We start from the raw sequence: 20,331 nt of genomic DNA, 5'->3' as shown, positions 1-20,331 counted from the left end.
TCCTCTCTCCCTCTCCCTCCCTCTCTCTCTCTCTCTCTCTCTCTCTCTCTTTTGTTGTTGCTATTGAGATAGGTATCTATCTATTTATGAATATTATTCCACTGTAAAAAAAAGAAAGAAATTTTTGACAACGTGAATGGACCTTGGGGGCATTATGCTAAGTGAAATGAGTCAGAGAGAGTAAGATAAATACTGCATGATCTCACTAATCTGTAGAATCTAAAAAATCAAACTCACAGAAACAGATCAGATTGGTGGTTGTGAGAGGCATGGGGGTGGAAGAAATGGGTGAAGGTGGTCAGAAGGTACAAACCTCCAGTTATAAAATAAATTCTGGGGATGTAATTGTATACCTTAACCTTATACAATGTTACATGTTGACAGTAACATAATAAAACCAGGACGAAAAAACTATCAAAACAATAATAAGAAAATAAGCAACCCAGTTTTAAAAGGCTTGAATTGGACAAAATATGTGGACAGAAACACTGCCAAAGAACGTAAAGTATGTCATATAAGCATCTGAAAGGATACTGAACATCATTAGTAGGAAAATAAATGTTGAAACCACAATGAGATACCATATACCTAGTACAATGGCTAAAATTAAAAATTCCCATCATACCAAGTGTTGGTGAGGATGTGAATTCCACAGCTGGAATCCCCATACAATGACAATAGGGATATAAAATGATACAACCTCTTTGGAGAGCAGTTTGGCACGAGAAAGTTACGTAGACACCTCCCTCCCATATGACTTGGGCACTCCAATCCTTGGTATTTAGTCAAGAAAAATAAAAGCATATGTCCATACCAAGACTTTCATACAAATATTCATAGCAGCTTTATTTGTAAGAGGCTAAAAGTGGAAACAGTTTAAATTCTGTCAACCGGTAAATGAATTCAAATATTGTGTTATATCTATATAATAGACTACTACCCATCAGTTAAAAGGCATGAGCAAATATACTGCTACAATAGGGACGAATCTAAAAATAATACATACTGATAGAAGCCAAACAAAACCAGAAATGTCGTACTATGTGATTCCATTTATATGAAATCCTGGAAAATTCAAGCTAATCTATAGTGACAGAAAGGAGATCAGAGGTTGCTTGGTATGTGGCTGTGGGCTGAGTAGGAGGAAGGGATTACAGAGAGGCACGTGGCAACTTTTGGGGGCACAGAAACTTGACTGTGGCGATGGTTTTACGGATAGATATGTATTTATGTCAAAACTTACCGGGGCGCCTGGGTGGCGCCGTCAGTTAAGCGTCCGACTTCAGCCAGGTCACGATCTCGCGGTCCGGGAGTTCGAGCCCCGCATCGGGCTCTGGGCTGATGGCTCAGAGCCTGGAGCCTGTTTCCGATTCTGTGTCTCCCTCTCTCTCTGCCCCTCGCCCGTTCATGCTCTGTCTCTCTCTGTCCCGAAAATAAATAAACGTTGAAAAAAAAAATGTTTAAAAAAAAAAGCTTACCAAATTATGCATTCTAAATATGTTCAACTTACTGTATATTAATTATACTGAATAAAACTATTTGAAAAAAGAGTAGGGAGGGGCAAAAACCACTAGGGAATAGCATAGAGCAGGGAAAGTTCTTGAATTCTCTAATTTTGTTTTGTTTTCCCCTATCCCTTGCAGCTGTGCTCATTTGATTTCCTTTAAAAGACTAGGGTTGGGGCACCTGACTGGCTCAGATGGAAGAACATGCAACGCTTGATCTTGGGGTCCTGAGTTCGAGCCCCATGTTGGGTCTAGAGATTTTTTTTTTTTTTAGTTTTTTTTTTCAACGTTTATTTATTTTGGGGACAGAGAGAGACAGAGCATGAACGGGCGAGGGGCAGAGAGAGAGGGAGACACAGAATCGGAAACAGGCTCCAGGCTCTGAGCCATCAGCCCAGAGCCCGACGCGGGGCTCGAACTCCCGGACCGGAAGATCGTGACCTGGCTGAAGTCGGACGCTTAACCCACTGCGCCACCCAGGCGCCCCTAGAGATTTTTTTTTAAAAAAAGAAAAAGGGGGGAAAAAGACTAGGAGCTATATTAAGGGAATTAAAAAGTACATAATGACTAAATGCTAATGTGATTGTAGTAAAACTATTAAATTCACACTTTACAGGTAGCTATGTAAATTGGTATGGCACCTTTGGAAAACCAAATGGCGATGCATTCCAAGAACCATTTAAGGATGTTTATATCCTTTAATCCACTAATTCCACTTCCAGAAATTGATACTAAAGAAATACCATTTTATTTTATCTTATCTTATTTTAAGTTTATTTATTTTGAGAGAGAGAGTGTGCGCACTCGGGAGCAGGGGAGGGGCGGAGAGAGAGGGAGACCGAGGATCCCAAGCAGGACCTGCACCGTCATTACCGAGGCCAACATACCGCTGGATCCCACGAACTGTGTGATCGTGACCTGAGCCGAAATCAAGAGTCAGACGTTTAACCGACTGAACCACCCAGGCCCCCCAAATGACGATTTTGGTTTTTTTAAATACAGTATTTATTGTCAAATTGGTTTCCAGGCAACACCCAGCGCTCATCCCAACAGGTGCCCTCCTCCATGCCCATCACCCACCTTCCCCAACAGTTTTGCTTTTTTTTTAAAGACATAAACTTATTTTCTGGAGAGGCAGAAAATAAAATTTAGAAAGCTTTAAAACGCATGAAGAAAGCTGAATCATAAGATAGAGGATGAGAAAGCTGAAAAGCAACCCGATTTCCACTGCAGGACCCCCACACGAGTATAAATTGCTAACAGCAGGCTCCCAGAACTTGGGCTGCCCACGCGAGAGAGGAGTCTCCCCTGGGGAATCTGATTAGCCCAGGAGAAAACCTAAAAATAACCATACAGAGAGGATGGGACAGCAAGTCAGACTTCATTCTTATATATGAGCACACTGTCCAGGATCGTCAATCATTTGGGGGAAAACATCCAAATGATAGGAGAACAGAAAGTGAAGGAGAGAGAAAGAATCAAAGAAATAATTCAAGAAACTTTTCCTAAGAGAAGAATATGAGTTTCTGGATTGAAAAGGCCCCCTGAGCATCTTGCACGACGGATGAAAATAGACTGTCCGTAAGGCACATAATTCTAAAACTTAGGGCACAAAGGAAACATCTCACAAGCATCCGTAAAGAAGAAGAAATTGCTTGCATGCAAATAATCAGTTCCTCAGGGCACTACCCTTACTTCAAATTCTTAGCAGCCACTATGCTTATTTCACATGGTCAATATCACATTGGACGGCACAAAGACTATTTCTATCATTGCAGAACCTTCTAGAAGACAGCGCTGCTCCAAGTACCCCTGCCCCTGATTCATAGTGAGACTTGATTTTGATGAAGTTGTATTTCATATGTACTTTCCCGTTGGCCACCTTTGCCAGATTAATTTTGTTTTGTTGTTTTGTTGTACAATGAATACATACTTTCTTTTCAAGGTGTGCGTGTTATCAACATCCTTGTCTTTATTTTGTTTTACAGTTGTTTTTTCAGCAATGATATTTGAGACTATTACAAATCAAGATCTGCCTGTGATCAAGTGTGTTTTAATCAATCATAAGAACAATGATTCATCACTGGGGATATCATCATCGTATCCCATGGTAAAGTAATGTTAAAATTCTAACTTTAGCTATTTTCTCTAGAGACCATACTTTGTAAGCTGTTGAGGCCTACCATGGCCATATGGATTTTTCTTTCTGTGTTTGGAAGTATATTATGTACTCATATGCACTCCATTCCATCCAGATCACGTTCTCTCGGGTTTGAATTCAGGAAAGACCCCAATGCTGAGCATGAATAAGTAACAGAAATTACCCTTTCTCCTTGAAGAGAACCCAAGCTTCTCCCTCAAACCTGAGCCCCTAATTTCCAACTGCCTCCTGGTTATGGTTAAAATGGGTTTTCCATTTGCTCATTAAAATCTACCTATCTATTTTATTTCATCTCTACTTCCCCAAACCTGCTCCTATGCTTGTATTAACTGATTTCTGTTTCTGGCCCTGTGTAGTTCCCAGGCTTGAAAGGTCAGCATCGTTTTGGGCTGCTTCCTCTCCCTTACCTTCACATTCGGTCAGTTACCAAGTCTTGTCAATTTTCTTGCTTTGCTAGCTCTCACTTAATCTCCTCCTGTTCTCTGGTCCCACAGCTACTTCCAGAATTCAAGCCCTCAGTATCTCCCCCATAATCCCAATGATATCGTAAGGGACTTCTTCCTTCTAGAGTTCATCTCAGACAGGGCTGCCAGACTGTTCTTTCTGAGGCACAGCTACATCCTTCACTGCCTGGCTTGGACCCTTCAGTGACTTCCCATTAAGCTGACATGAGATTGCTCTATTATCCGACTCTGGCTCCGTCGGGTTCCACCTTTGTTCTTCATCACCCTTCTCCAAGCAGTTCGTGTAACAGCTTAGGTATTTACTCAGAGGAAGGAAGCTTAAATAACAGAGGACTGAAAGTATTTCAAAATATTAGAAACATACGGCAAAAAGGGAGCATACCTTAGCCGATTCCGTGAACATTTTCAGTGAAGGATTCATGCCGATGGGTAGTCACTGCTTTCTTTTACGTGGGTGTAATACCTAAACACATAACACGACGCCCTGAACTTCACTCCCCACCCCCCTAAAATCAGACATAGCAAAAATATTCTCAAATTTTAAAAATAGTGTGAATTTTATAAGAATATAAAACTTCTGGGGGCACCTGGGTGGCTCAGTCGGTTAAGCGTCTGACTTCGGCTCAGGTCCCGATCTCATGGCTTGTGAGTTCGAGCCCGGCGTCAGGCTCTGGGCTGATAGCTCAGAGCCTGGAGCCTGCTTCAGATTCTGTGTCTCCCTCTCTCTCTGACCCCCCCCCCCCCCCGTTCATGCTCTGTCTCTGTCTCAAAAATAAACAAACATTAAAAATAAATAAATAAATAAATAAATAAATAAATAAATAAATAAATAAAACTTCTGATTTAAAACCTGATTTTTTATGTCAGATTTTTAACAGAAATTGGCATCATAACATATTGCTTATTAATAATGACACTTTGCATACACAGGATTTCCGTGTGGACAAAAAAATGTTAATATTATTTGCCATGATGTTTTAAACTTTTATTGTCTTTTCAACTTAAGAAAATAGCTGCTTACGTTTCAGTGTTTTCTTATAAAATACAGTCTTCAAAAAAAGCTAATAATTGGCCTTGGTTCCTAGTATTAAGTCCTGCATTATTTTTTTCATGCAGTATAAATTGTATGCTTATGCAATATTCAGGATTGGATTAAGACCTCATAGCTCTCAAACAGCATTTCACAGACAATCCTGCAAATCCTAGATGCTGCAAAGATGTCTGCACAGCTTTTACCTCCTTGAAGCTGAAGCTGCTCTTTTTGGGTATTTTCCTACTTTAACGTGAAGTGGATTATTAGGGTGGCAGCGTTCTTGAAAATAATGGTTTAGATTTCATCCACAGTTCACACTGCTCAGATGAGACATCTTTCTTTCTTTGTTTCTTTCTTTTAAAGTTTATTTATTTTTGAGAGAGAGAGAGAGTGACAGAGCGTGAGCAGGGGAGGGGCAGAGAGAGAGGGAGACGCAGAACCCGCAGCAGGCTCCAGGCTCCGAGCCATCAGCACAGAGCCCGATGCGGGCCTCGAACTCACAAGCCATGAGATCATGACCTGAGCCGAAGTCAGGGGCTTAACCGACCGTGCCACCCAGGTGCCCCAGATGAGACATCTTTCTGGGAATCTTGTAGTTCGGGTGCGTTCTGAATAACCAAGCACTCTAGTAGACAAAACGTGCCAATGTAACTCGAATAAATAGGCAGCTACATCCTTAGCTGTGTTACCAATATATCCTAGAACCAAAGTAAGATGATTTTACTGTTCCCACAACCCACTTAATTGTTTAAAGTCATCATTTATCATTTCTGTTTGAAGATGAATGTGGTGTGGGTGCTGGGTTTCTCCACTGCAGAGTTACTGTTTGTTTTCTTTGTAATTAACAAGTATCTGGGGGAAGATGGAAATATCCGGTTTCTCCTCCAATTTTCACCTACTGATTTTAGCACCCGTTGGGGATCTTGCCACAACAGTTTTACTGTGATGTTTGCCTAAGGGTGATTTTCTTTTCCCCCCATTCCCTCTACATTTACACAGTGAAATTCTGTGAAGAAGAGCTATCTCTTCTTTCTATTCAATTTATTCATATCAATATGGACTCAGAGATATTTATTTGATTCTATGAGTTATGACCTGAGACTGTCACTTTTATTATGGTATTCAGATTTGTCCCACTTAGGCCATTGGGAGCCACTTCATATAGACTTCTGTGTCATTTCAACACATTCCCTTGTTTTCTCAAGCACTTCCTTACTTTCCAGGGCTGCAGGACAGTTCAGCCCTGGAATTAGCCAAAAACACTGGAGGATGGTGTTTAGAAACCAAGGTCTGAGAGTCGGGTGTGCTCATTGCTATTGGGACGTCATTGCCTCTAGGCAATGTATGTACTTACACTACTCCTCCCCCGCCCACACACACTCTATTTATCTCTCTATCATCTCTGCATCTATCTATTTACCTATCTATGTATATACCACCAGAAATCATGCTGATAGCTCTGCTTTCAATTCAGCTTTCAATTCAGCAAAGGGTTTATTCAGCAAAGGCTTTTCTTCTTTCCAATTTTGTACTTCGTTCTTCGATAGTAAGAAACCTGGTTCTAATTATCTATAATAAATGACTTATGTAAACCTAGTATATAGGTAACCTGATTTCAGAATTGCTAACCCACGCCCCAGTGAGACACAGAATTACTAACTAGAATACAGCCTTTGTGTACAATTCTTTTTGTCTTTAACTTTATAGTATCCAACATAATATTTTTCTTTTCTTTAAGTTTATTTATTTATCTTTGAGAGAGAGGAAGAGAGAGAGGGGGCACGAGGGAGTGCAGGGCACAGAGATAAGAGACAGAGAATCCCAAGCAGGCTCCACACTGTCAGTGCAGAGCCTGATATGGGACTTGAACTCATGAACCACGAGATCATGACCTGAGCTGAAATCAAGAGTAGGACACTTTACCGACTGAGCCACCGAGGTGTCCCAAGCACACAGAGTTGTATTAGCTATTGCCAGATGCTCCCCAGAAGGGTTGTACCAGCGTGCATTCCTCCAGAAATGTATAGAATAGCTGCTTCCTCCCAACCTCACCAACAAAACGTGTGGTCATACTTCAAAATTTTTGGCAGATTGACAGATAAGTAGTATCTCAGTGTTGTTGTTGTTGTTGTTAAGTTTATTTATTTATTTTCAGAGAGAGAATGTGAGCAGGGGAGGGGCAGAGAGCGAGCGAGAGAGAAAGAATCCCGAGCAGACTCTGTACTGGCAGCACGGAGCCTGACATGGGGCTCGAACTTAAGAACCGCGAGATCATGAGCTGAGCTGAAACCAAGAGTCGGACGCTTAACCAATTGAACCACCCAGGCGCCCCTCAGTGTTGTTTTAATTTATATTTTCTAATTATAATTGAGTTTGAACATTTTTTTCATATGTTCAAGGGCAAGTCTTTATATCTGTCTTTGGTGAACTGTCTCTTCAGTTCTTTCTCCCATTTTTCCTTTGTGTTTTGGTCCTGCATCCCTCATTGTCAAAAAAATTCTTTATAAATTAGGGGGATTTATTTGTAGTCTGTGTTGCAAATATTTTCTTCCAGCACGTCAGGTTTTTTTTATTTTGTTTTGTTTTGTTTTTACTTTATTCTGTGCCTGTCTTTTAAGACCCAGCTCGAAAATAAATAAAACATTAAAAAAAATTTTTTTAAGGGGGGCCTGGGTGGCTTAGTCAGTTAAACGTCTGACTACCGCTCAGGCCATGATCTCATTGTTTGTGAGTTTGAGCCCCACGTCAAGCTCCGGGCCATGGAGCCTGCTTTGGATTCTGTGTCTCCCTCTCTTTCCCTGCCCCTCCCCTGCACGCACTCTCTCTCTCTTTCTCTCTCTCTCTCTCTCTCAAAAAATAAAAAAAATATTAAAAAAAAAAAAGACCCAGCTCAATTTCTGGATTTCAGTGAAGCATCCCCACCACCCCCATCCCAGCTTGGAAGTTACCTGTCTCTTCTCCAAAGTTCCAGAGCACTCAAATTTACCTTTCTTTCTTTTTTTTTTTTTTTTAAGATTTTTTGTTAATGTTTATTTTTGAGAGAGAGAGAACAGAGTGCGAGCAGGGGAGGGGCAGAGAGAGAGGGAGACCCAGAATCTGAAGCAGGCTCCAGGCTCTGAACTGTCAGCATAGAGCCTGACACGGGGCTCAAACCCACGAACCTGGAGATCATGACCTGAGCCAAAGTCGGATGCCCAACTGACTGAGCCACCCAAGTGCCCCTCAAATTTCCCTTTCAAAGTAGTAGGTATCCTTTTTTTTTTTTATGTTTATTTCTTTTTGAGAGGCAGAGAGAGATGGAGTGCAAGTGGGTGGAGGGACCGGGAGAGAGGGAGGCATAGAATCCCAAGCAGGCTCCAGACTCTGAGCTGTCAGCACAGAGCCCGACGCGGGGCTCGAACCCACGAACCGCGAGATCATGACCTGAGCTGAAGTCAGATGCTTATCCGACTGAGCCACCCAGGCGCTCCCATCAAAGTAGTTGGTGTCTTTTCATGGGGCACATTATATTTCACCTGGTGTTTTAGTTATTCCTTCCTACTAGACTTGAAACCCTTTAAGGACAAGATCAATGTCTTTTCTTCCTAGTCCCATAGTGCCCAGTAGATGGTCTAGCACTTATCAGATATTGAGTACATGAACTTACCCGTTACTTGCTGAATAAATGAATACAGAAAGCCAGAAGTATGGCTTGTGATCAGTAGCAGAAGACCTACCTACCCTGCTCTTCACCTGAAAAAGCTTGTGTGTGTGTGTGTGTGTGTGTGTGTGTGTGTGTGTGTGTGTGTCTGCATGTACATGTGTGCATGGGCGTGCTGTGCTGGGTGTTAGGAGAGTGACAGGTGAAGGGTCCCGAGACAGAAGTTGCTATCACACCTTCCTCTCAACATAACCTCAGTTACTTAAAGCCGCCAAGAAGTATGGTGGTGGCAGTGAGCCAAGGTGGGGGGTGGAGGGGTGGGAATCGGCCCAGAAAATATTTTGAAGTTTTTAAGTTCCTTCTAACACAGGTACCAATTTGCCATTGCCATGTAGATTCTTATTGACATACCAATAATCACAAACACAGTTACCCGCCTATTACGAATTTTGTGACTATTGTTTGTATATTAGTTTGCTAGAGCGGCCTAGAAGTGTGAAATCGAGACGTCCTCAGGGTTGGTCCCTTCTGAAGGCTCTGTTCCAGGCCTTTCTCCCTGACCCGTAGAGCTCTATCTTCATTTTCTTTTCTTTTCTTTTTTTTAAGTTTATTGATTTGAGAGAGAGAGAGAGCAGGGGAGGGGCAGAGAAAGGGAGAGAGAGAATCCCAAGCAGGCTCCGAACACAGGGCTCGAACTCATGAACTGTGAGATCATGCCCCGAGCCAGAATCAAGAGTGGGACGCTACCTACTGAGCCCCCCACGTGCCCCACTATCTGTCGCTTTCACATGGCGTGCTTCCGGGTGCGTGTTTCCTTTAAATTGCCCCTTCCTGTCAGCACGCCAGGCACACTGGATTAGAGCCCATCCAAATGGCCTCGTTTTAACTCGATCACCTGTGGAAAGGCCTTATTTTGGATAAGGTCACATTCTGAAGCAGTGGGGCTTAAGATTCAACATATGAATTTTAGGGGGACACAATTCAACTCCCAACTGTGTCAAATATATGAGAAATGCAGCCTAAAGTTACCTATCTTTTCTATAGAGAATTGTGAATAATAGGATTTTCGGTCAGTGACATGTTCTCCGGTGTCGACCTCCTTGATAAAGGTCCCAGTCAGGGGCGCCCGGGTGGCTCAGTCGCTTAAGCCTCAGACTTCAGCTCAGGTCCTGATCTCGCAGTCCCTGAGTTCAGGCCCCGCCTCGGGCTCCGTGCTGACAGCTCCGAGCCTGGAGCCTGCTTTGGAGTCTGTGTCTCCCTCTCTCTCTCTCTCACTCTGCCCCCCACCCCCGCTCGTGCTCTGTCTTTCTCTTTCTCTTTCTCAAAAAGAAATAAAAACATTAAAGAAAAAAGAAAGGTTCCAGCCAAGAAGAGGATGCATCAAACGTGCCCTTGTAGTCAATTCACGTTGTTTCCACTCAGGCATCAGAACCCGCAGAAGACCTTGGGTGTGCCTTGAAACCCGAGAGCACAGAGGTGGTTTATGGAGCGGCCACTGTGGAAGTGGACATATCTGCATCCATCACACTGCAAGTCCTGGTCAACACCCCAGGGAACATTTCCTGTCTCTGGGTCTTTAAGCACAGCTCGCTGAATTGCCAGCCACACTTTGATTTACAAAACAGGTAACTGGGCTGGGGGGGGGGAGGGGGAGGGGGAGAGGGAGGGGGCGGAGAGAGGGCAGTTTGGGGAATGTGGCCCCACAAGGATTTTTGGAGGAAAACATCCTGGCCGCAGAATGTGGTTCGTACAGTGTTTCTTTTCAAATTTCTATCCATATCCATTATAACTCTTTATCTCCAGAGAAATGCTGAACTAAAAATACAGTTAGGACATGAATACCTGGCATTAAATAGCTGTCAGACCTATAGGATGTACCACACAGAAAGTGAGTTCTAATGTTAACTATGACCTTGAGTGAGTGAGTACCCGTGTTGGGTCACCAGTTGTAACAAATATACCACACCTATGCAAGATGTTAATAATAGTGAAAACTGCGTGGGGAGGACATAAGTGGGATCTCTCTGTACTCTCCGCTCAATTTTTCTGTAAATCTAGATTTACTCTAAAAAAAAAAGCCGGTTAACTTAAAAAATGACATATAGATACACAGATATAGTTAGGGCTTAAGAAGGCAGTGAATGGCTGGAAACACGTACAACAAATAGGGGAAGACTATTTGGGATTTTTAGGATGTCTTAGTTTTTTAATCGGATCTTGTCTGAGAGGTAAAATGTTAGAAACTTTTCGCTCTCCTTAAAGTAGTCAGAAGCTGCTTTTTGGGGAATGCTCGGGGAAAGAACATTTGGTTTTAATCTGTTTTGTTTCATAGTCTGATGAGCAGAATTGCAACGATGGGCGACAGTCACAAAGTGTCTTAGTAAGAAATGGATCCGTGTGCGAGGGATATTGGTCTCATGATCTAGAAAAAGACACCTCAGCCAAGAATTGTGATGTAATGGCCAAGTTTGTATCTAACTCTGCCGATTGCTGCCCTCTGCTGTCCCAGCCCCCGTGGATGATCCCAGACAGGGGCAGGAAGAAAGCGGCACAAGCCATTTAAATGCCCACTTAATAATTCTAAAGCTGCTTTCCTCTAGTTCTTGGGGGTGTTCTGGGATCCCATGGTGTAGAGGAGGCACTGTGTTTCCAGCAACAGTGCAGGAAGTGGTACCTACATGATCCCCAGGGGGTAACCTGCCTGCCTGACGTATGGGGGGATGTATCTGTGACCGATTCGTACCAACTTGTTTTGCATTTGTTCCTTTAAGGTCAAACAAACTCATAAGTAATTTTCAGGACGGTAGCTATAATTCTGAAGTTTGGTTCTAAGTCTTGGAGCACATTCATTTTCCTTTCCTCTTTTGAGGCCGTATTACTCACTTCTGTTTTTTGGTTACTTGTATCTTGCGGTTAAACCAAAGCCCTCTTTTAAGGCAGAATTTTGGCTTCAAGAAATGTTCTGGTAACCTTAAAATGTTATGCCACAACAGTTCTCACTGGATTGAGACCAAAACGCAAAGTAAAAATGTAGGGTTTTGTTTGTTGTGTTTTTGTTTTCAGCTCATGAGAGGTTGCCTTTTTCGATTTTAGGACAGACGGTCCCATTTGTTAGCCAAGGTCATGGGTCTGATGTGGATTAACTAACTTAGTACCAGAACTATTTAACAGCTTTTCCGTGGTACAGAATTACAGAAGCGTGTCTCTGGACTCAGGGCCAGAAAGCGTGAACACCTAGGCTTTGATAACTTTCTTACAGTTTTGTGGGTTACGGACAAGAGCTCACAAATGACACCAGGAGACTGAATGGTTCAGAGAAGGAAAACACAGTGCCAAAATACCTGCAGACTCCAACCAATCGTGGATCCTACGAATTTACTGTCCTTATGAACGCAAGCACACGTATTCTTGAGCCGTGCGGCTTGGAGCTCTGGGGAAGGGCGGCTTGGAGCTCTGGGGAAGGGCGTCTCTGATATCATGTGCATTTGGATTTCCTGGGGAGCTTGTTAAAATGCAGATTCTGATTCAGTAGGCCTTGAGAGTCTGCATATCTGTCAACTCCCAGCTGCAGCTAACACAGTTGGAGGGAGACCAGCGTTGAGTAGTACGGGTCGGGTCGAAAGGTCAGAAAGTGCAAATTTAAACCCAGCATTACTCAACAAACTACTAGAGGATATTTTAAGCTTTAATGAGAATGGGTATTACCACACAACACATCGGAAGTTGTTTCCTTGAAGAGAAGGCTCCCCAGCCAAACTGATCTTTACCAAGGATCCAAAAAGTTAAAAAGCACAAACGCTGAGACCTCTGTATCCTTACGTTATCTGTGATTCCCTCCTTCCCATAAGATAGCGCCTTGTCTTAGATTTCACTTGAACTTGATCATCTAGAGCAAGACACATGCAAAACATTGTTTCTTATCTCTGTGCGTCTTGCCTGTACGGTAATCTGGGCCTGCAAATGGGAAACTGAGACTGGCGGCCAGGTGACTGGGCAATGTAACTGTGGAGGGTGGCTTGCCATTGGAGGGAATAGCCCGTTATTGCTGATGGGAGTGTCCCCCCCCCAAGCCTGTGTGCATTTGGGGACGGGAGTTTTCCCTCCAAGAGGCTGGAGAAGCCTGAAGTGAAGGCGCTAGAATGGAGGTCACTCACTCTGAAGGGAGGGACTGAACCAAAGTCAAAGTCAAACTCACAAGGCTCAGGCTGCGTGAGAAGCTGTGTTCTCCGAGTAGCCTGCCCCCTGTGCCACCGTCGGAGATGGAATGGGAGAGCCACCAGGCCGCCTTCTGACTCAGTATGAAATGTTACATTTTAGTTTCACACGTTTTCCAAAATAACTAGTTCTCTTTCTTGTGTGTGTGTGTGTGTGTGTTTTCAGAGGGGTTGTTTCCATGGTCATTTTGAAAATGACAGAAACCCAAGCTGGAGAATACCTACTTTTCATTCAGAGTGAAGCTACCAATTATACAATATTGTTTACAGTGAGTATAAGAAGTAAGTGCCCGTTGCTACTCGGTATTCACGACATTCTGAAGGGATGGTGTAGAGCCCATGAGGTTTTTGCCAGCTGCTCGGGACACAGCATTCAGGTTTCCCTCGATATGTAGCTGAAATGACTGCACCCACTCCGACCATCCACATAACCCGTTGAGACCCTCTGACAGACCCGTCCGCGTGCTATCAGAATGAGCACTCTTCAAAACCCAGGACACTATGGGGCACCTGCGTGGCTCAGTCGGTTGAGCGTCCGACTTCAGCCTGGTCACGATCTCGCGGTCCGTGGGTTCGAGCCCCGCGTCGGGCTCTGGGCTGATGGCTCGGAGCCTGGAGCCTGTTTCCGATTCTGTGTCTCCCTCTCTCTCTGCCCCTCCCCCGTTCATGCTCTGTCTCTCTCTGTCCCAAAAATTAAAAAAAATTAAAAAAAAAAAAAAAACGTTGAAAAAAAAAAACCCAGGACACTATGGGGCACCTGCGTGGCTCAGTCGGTTGAGCGCCCGACTTCGGCTCAGCTCATGATCTCGTGGTCCGTGGGTTCGAGCCCCGCGTCGGGCTCTGTGCGGACAGCTCGGAGCCTGGAGCCTGCTTCCGATTCTGTGTCTCCCTCTCTCTCTCTGACCCTCCCCCGTTCATGCTCTGTCTCCCTCTGTCTCAAAAATAAATAAAAATTAAAAAAAAAAAAACCCAGGACACTCTCTATTTGGCTTTCCCCCCACTGATTTTTTTCAGTGATCAATGACTGACAGGGAAGAAACGGGAAACATTTCAACCTTGACCTTGGAGTCAGAAGTCCTGGGTTCTTATTCTGGGTCTGTCACTGCCACCTTTGGTGGGTCACTTAATCTCTCTGAACCTCAAATTTCTTATCTGTAAAACGGAGATAAAAATGCACACCTCAAAAAAAAAAAGAAAGAAAGAAAATGCACACCTCACAGGATTGTAGGATCTTAGCAGCATCCAAGAGAGCTCCCTGAGATGTTGGAAAGGTCTGTGTCTGCTCTAACAACGTAGTCACTGGCCACGTGGGGCTGTTGAACACTTGAAATGTGGCCAGTGTGACTGGGGACCAAGGTCTTAACGGCACTTGAATAACCACATGAAGTTAGTGGCTACTGTATTTATACAAATGCTAGATCACTACGCAAACCGCCAGGAACAATCCAAATGTTCTTACGGAGGCGACTGTGTGGTTGGCAATCACCACCTGCATGGCTTTCTGGCTTCTTGTTTCTCCCAATTACACATGGGCCTAGTGATTGCAAAGAAAAAAATCTTTTTTTAACATTTATTCATTTATGAGAGACAGAGAGCACAAGCAGGATAGGGGCAGAGGGAGAGGGAGACACAGAATCCGAAGCAGGCTCCAGGCTCCAAGCCATCCGCACAGAGCCCGACGTGGGGCTCGAACTCACAAGCTGTGAGATCATGACCTGAGCCGAAGTCGGATGCTTAACTGACTGAGCCACCCCAGCACCCCGAGAGAGAGAGAGAGTGAGAGAGAGAGAGAGAGAGAGAGAGAGAGAATCCCAAGCAGGCTCCACACTCAGTGAGCCCCTGGGCTCCATCCCATGACCCTGGGATTGTGACTTGAGCCAAAATCAAGAGCCAGAGTCAACCTGCTTAGCCACCCAGGAGCCCCTAGGGTACCTTCTTTTCATCTATTATTTACAGTGTAAAAATAGGACAGCAGCTACCCAAGTTCATTGTAATGTGCTTTCAGCATCCTGTTGGGTGGTGAGGTTCAAAAAAACAAACAAAAAAAAACCTGGTAGAGGAGGATTTGGCAACAGTGTGAAAAAGAGGAAAGGGTCTAGCGAACCACAGGTTTAGCAGTAACCAGCAAGTAAGGCTGGGTTGCTACAAAACAGGAAAGCCGAACCTCGGCCGCCTCCGATGGAGTGTGTAGGTCCGGGAAATTAATGGATGATTATTCTTCTCGGTTCTACATTTTGTTTTCAGCTGCGTACTGACAAAACAAAACAACCCGATAGTGAAGAACTGGAGTTTCTGAAGTTTGAACAGCCGAAGGAATTGAGAATGTTTAGGACACAGAAGGAAATATTTTGAAAAAAAAAAAAAAAAAAGCCTGATTGCAGTATAATGGAGAGGAAACTTTCCTGGCATATAAGTCAGGGAACCTGGCTTAAGTAGTTAAAATACTTTGGATGGTAATTATCTCCCTTGATGGTTGCTTCTGATTTTAAATCTCTGAAAGATTTTCATGTGTAAGTAAAGCTACACTTAAAAACAGTTGCTCTAGGGGCGCCTGGCTGGCTCAGTGGGTTGAGCGTCCGACTTCGGCTCAGGTCATGATCTCGCAGTCTGTGGGTTTGAGCCCCACGTCGGGCTCTGGGCTGACAGCTCAGAGCCTGGAGCCTGCTTCACATTCTGTGTCTCCCTCTCTCTCTGCCCCTCCCCTGCTCAGGCTCTGTCTCTGTCTCAAAAATAAATAAAAACATTTAAAAATATTAAAAAAAAAAAGAACAGTGGGAAATCCCATGTCCTATTTACATGTAAGTTATTACATTTAAATGTAAATTATGTAAAGTATCACCACTTTGAAAAACAGACTATCATTATGTGTATAGCTGAACTTGTGCTTATATCATATAAGCTAGCAGGTCCCCTGTGTAAAGAAATGTACACACCTGCCTTAGTAGAAATGGATAGAATGTTCCTAGCACTATTGTTGGTAAACAACAGATTGGTCACGAGCTAAATGTCCATTGCAAGAAAATGGAATAACCGATTGTAATATATTCACCAATGCAATACTATGTAAAAAATGAATGTAGTATAGCTACATGCAAAACCATGGGTGGATCCTAACAACACGAGGTTGGATAAGAAAAGGAAGTTATGGAAGATGACCTATTGAGGGATACCATATTTTGAAAACCAGAAAACAAACCAACATATTGTTTGGGGACACATAGCTGTGTGGTGAAAACATTTTTAAGAGCACAGGAATGATAAACACAAAATCAGGATAAAGGTTACCTAGGGTTGAGATGGTGAGAAGCAGAAAAGTAGATATTTACTAATATTTCAGTTATTATGTTGGATATCAGTCTATGGGCATGTATATATTTTTTTTTTAATTTTTTTTTCAACGTTTATTTATTTTTGGGACAGAGAGAGACAGAGCATGAACGGGGGAGGGGCAGAGAGAGAGGGAGACACAGCATCGGAAACAGGCTCCAGGCTCCGAGCCATCAGCCCAGAGCCCGACGCGGGGCTCGAACTCGCAGACCGCGAGATCGTGACCTGGCTGAAGTCGGACGCTTAACCGACTGCGCCACCCGGGCGCCCCGTATATTTATTTAATAATAAAGACTAATTGCTTTGGAATTCCTGTCACTAGAGGGATCCACACAGAATAGAAAGTTTGTATGTCAAGCATTATGGGAAGCAGAAGTGGGGTGGGGCGGGGGGGGGAGGTGAAGTATAATAGCCCAAAGCAAATGGGAGACCAAACTGAACCTCTCAATTCTGTTTCAATTCTAACTTTATCCTGCTGTATTTCTGCATTTTTAAATCAGTATATTTCTGCCTGGTTCTAGATAAAATCACGGGAAGAAACTTGGCTCTTAAACTATATAAGCATGGGTTTTAAGCTTTATGTTATTTCTTTTCTTTTCTTTTTAATGTTTATTTCTTTGTTCTGAGAGAGAAAGAGAGCACAAGCAGGGGAGTGACAGAGAGAGAGAGACAGAGAGAGAGAGAGAGAGAGAGAGAGAGAGAGAGAGAATCCCAAGCAGGCTCTGCGCTGTCAGCCCTGAACCCTATGCAGGGCTCGATCTCACGAACCGTGAGATCATGACCTGAGCCGAAATCAAGTCAGATGCTTAACTGACTGAGTCACCCAGACACCCCAAACTTTACATTATTTCTAGTCTTTTTCCTGTGCATATTAATATTTGTATTATTACATGGCTTCATTCTACTTAACTTTAGTTGTCTCTAGGTTTATGAAATACCCCAAGAAATTAGCTAAATATTGAAGTTGGCATTTCAGCCAGAGTTAAATTTAACAGATTGGTGAGGAGGGGATATATGATTGTTTATATTTGGAGGGGGGGCAGAAGACATTGCTATGGTATAAAATATTTTTTCTTAATATTTTCTTAACGAGGTAGAATTCTTTTCGTGAGGGGCTACTAAGACAGTTTTTTTTAATATTAAAATGTTAATAATTTATGATGCTTTAGACACGCTGCTTTACACACTAAGGAGACCTTACTTTAGAAAAATGGAACACCAGGACGCGCTGGTCTGCATATCTGAGAGCATTCCAGAACCGACCGTGGAATGGGTCTTCTGCGATTCGCAGAGCGAAAGGTATGACGGGCACGGAGATAATGGCTATTATTACTTTACTTTTGGTCTTTTCCTAATGGAGTTGACATCATACTGTGCATATAAATTGGCTCTTCAGAAGAATGGGGCTGGCAAAGTACATACCTTATGCTACAGAGACTTAATGGACCGACATACATGAAGCATGGAGATTGGTGGCTGGCAGATAGTACTATATAAATGCTTGCTTCCGTTTTTCATATGCGCCATAGCTAAGTTCTCACAAATTGAGAAGTCATGCCGTTTTAACTACCAAAAACGTATTAAACAATTCTATTGAAAAAATGGGACTGAGTATAAGGAGAAAGAAGTAAAAAATTAGGTCACCAAATGATACGGATGTGATCCCAAATTCTAGAGGAAAAGAAGAGAACACCTGTGGGTACGTATGTAACAGGTGCATTGGGGGAAAAAAAAAAAGATGGGAAACCTACCCACCAAAGAATAACGGTTGTTATCTCAGGGCAGCAGGAATACCGGCAGTTAAAATTCTTTCCTTTGGGTGTTCTGTCTTTGCCAAGATTTCCACGATGAACCCAATTATTGTTGTCTTGTAATAAGAAAAAAAATACCCTGAAGGCATGGTGTGTCAACAAAGAAAAGGATGCCCTTGACTAAAGAGATCAGGAGGAGAAAAGTGGTCATACACAGGCTGCAAGTGATCCCTGTTTCCGGCAAGGCAGCGGTTGGGGACACTCTCGGGAGGAATCCAAGTCTGTTTTATGCTGGGTGGGGGAGGGGAGGAGGGTGAGGATGAGGGGGTGAAGGTGGCGGTGAGGGTGTAGAAGGGTGAGATGGGGAGTGGTGAGGGGGGATGACTGGGTGGGAATGTGGGGGTGAGGCGGTGAGGGTGGGGGGCTGGAGTGAGGGGGTGGGGGTGAGGCGGTGAGGGTAGGGGGGCTGAGGAGGGGCTGGGGTGAGGGGTGGGGGTGAGGAGGTAGACCCGCCGACTTCCTTCCTGAGTGATGCCTCTCCTCTTCTCCTTGAGCTCTGCAGACTCTGGGACCTGCAACCTTCTTCTCTCCCTCTCCCTTGTTGTCCTCTTTCGGGCTTCGAAGAAAAGACGCTCACCTTGTTAGGCTGTGTTAAAACCTAATCCTGCTTTTCTTTCTCGTCTTTTTTCCTCCTCTTTCGTCTTCTTTTTCTTTTGTCTCTCTCTCTCTCTCTCTAAAGAATAGCAACAGAAGAGGTCACCAACCCTCCCCCCCAAATTTAAACTTCCATAAAAATGTATGTCATTCTCTCCAGTGTTGATTGGTTCAGATAACTAACTAGAAACCTTAGATTTGGGTTTGTTTACCTTTTTTTAAGGTTTATTTATTTATTTTGAGAGAGAGAGACAGAGAGAGAGAGGGAGAGAGAGAATCCCAAGCCGGCTCCACGCTGTCAACGCAGAGCTGGACGCGGGCAGGGCTCGATCTCACGGACCAGGAGATCCTGACCGGAACCAAAAGCAAGAGTTGGTCGCTTGACCGACTGGGCCCCCCAGGCGCCGGGCTTGTTCACCTTCTGATCCGCTCCTTTTTCTTCAACAGGCTCTGGAACCTTCGCCTTTGTTTCTCTCCTGCGCGTTCGTCTGTAACGTTAAAAGGTGTTTAGTCAAATGGCAATTCTTTTCTAATTGCAGCTGTAAAGGGGAGAGTCCAGCTGTTGTCACGAAGGAGGAAAGCGTACTTCATGAACTGTTTGGAACAGACATAAGGTGCTGTGCAAGGAATGAGCTGGGCAGAAAGTGTACCAAGCTGTTCACAATAGGTAGGACCACGAGAATGTGAACTTTTCCATGATTTAGGAACGACCTGACGTTAACAGCAAGCGCCTGGGTGATCACTCAATGTCAGGGCCGGCGTAGTTCCTTTTGCCACTTGGCACGGAATATTATGGATTCTGTAGCAGCTGCCTTCTTTATAAAAGGGTAGACCGTCTCTAAAGGAGTCTTCTGTCAAAGCAGCTTGTAGCATTTGAGATGACACTAAAATCTTTGTTCTTCCGAATGTTCAGGATGTATTTTTGCAATGAGGAAAAAAAAAAAAATCACTCTGTTTTCTTACTCGGGTCGTGTCATCCTTCCAGATCTCAATCAGACTCCGCAGACCACACTGCCACAACTATTTCTTAAAGTAGGGGAACCGTTATGGATAAGGTGCAAAGCTGTTCATGTGAATCATGGATTCGGACTCACCTGGGAATTAGAAAATAAAGCCTTGGAGGAGGTAATATGACCACTTTGCCTTCTGAGCCTGCAGAGACGACGTCCGAATAGTACAGGTTGAAGTCATTAAATTCAAACTCTGTTTTATTAAAACCTAGGGCAGCTACTTTGAGATGAGTACCTATTCTACAAACAGAACTATGATACGGATTCTGTTTGCTTTTGTATCATCAGTGGGAAGAAACGACACTGGCCATTACACCTGTTCCTCTTCCGAACATCCCAGTAAATCAGCTTTGGTTACCATCATAGGTAATGCAGGCTGCTCGCGCAATCTTTCTTGACACGTTTAGTTGCTTTAGTGTGGAATGTGAGGTACGTCCTGCAAATTCTGATTTCAGTAGAATGTTAGTGTCAGAAAGCTGAGGACGACTGAATTAAAATAGTTTTTGCATATATAAGCTCCCTCCGCCCTTCCTTTTCCACTTAAACCATGCTCGCTTGAATGGCACTGTCGT

The 20,331-nt window shown here is 43.7% G+C and overlaps 1 protein-coding gene across 1 annotated transcript in view; it reads left to right on the top strand.

Moving 5' to 3' along the window:
• Positions 1-20,331, top strand: part of FLT3 (fms related receptor tyrosine kinase 3) — a 75,032-nt gene that overhangs the window by 19,604 nt on the left and 35,097 nt on the right. Inside the window, exons 2-8 of the mRNA XM_043575903.1 lie at positions 3,494-3,615; positions 10,226-10,428; positions 13,184-13,299; positions 17,514-17,643; positions 19,289-19,416; positions 19,735-19,874; positions 19,972-20,125. Of these exons, the coding sequence (XP_043431838.1) occupies positions 3,494-3,615; positions 10,226-10,428; positions 13,184-13,299; positions 17,514-17,643; positions 19,289-19,416; positions 19,735-19,874; positions 19,972-20,125 (993 nt within the window). The remainder of the gene's footprint in view (positions 1-3,493; positions 3,616-10,225; positions 10,429-13,183; positions 13,300-17,513; positions 17,644-19,288; positions 19,417-19,734; positions 19,875-19,971; positions 20,126-20,331) is intronic.

Source organism: Prionailurus bengalensis, chromosome A1 (assembly GCF_016509475.1).
Source record: "Prionailurus bengalensis isolate Pbe53 chromosome A1, Fcat_Pben_1.1_paternal_pri, whole genome shotgun sequence".
In the NCBI taxonomy this organism is placed as follows: Eukaryota; Metazoa; Chordata; class Mammalia; order Carnivora; family Felidae; genus Prionailurus; species Prionailurus bengalensis.
The sequence above is the reverse complement of the archived record's forward strand: the minus strand, read 5'-3'. Positions and strand labels throughout refer to the sequence as shown.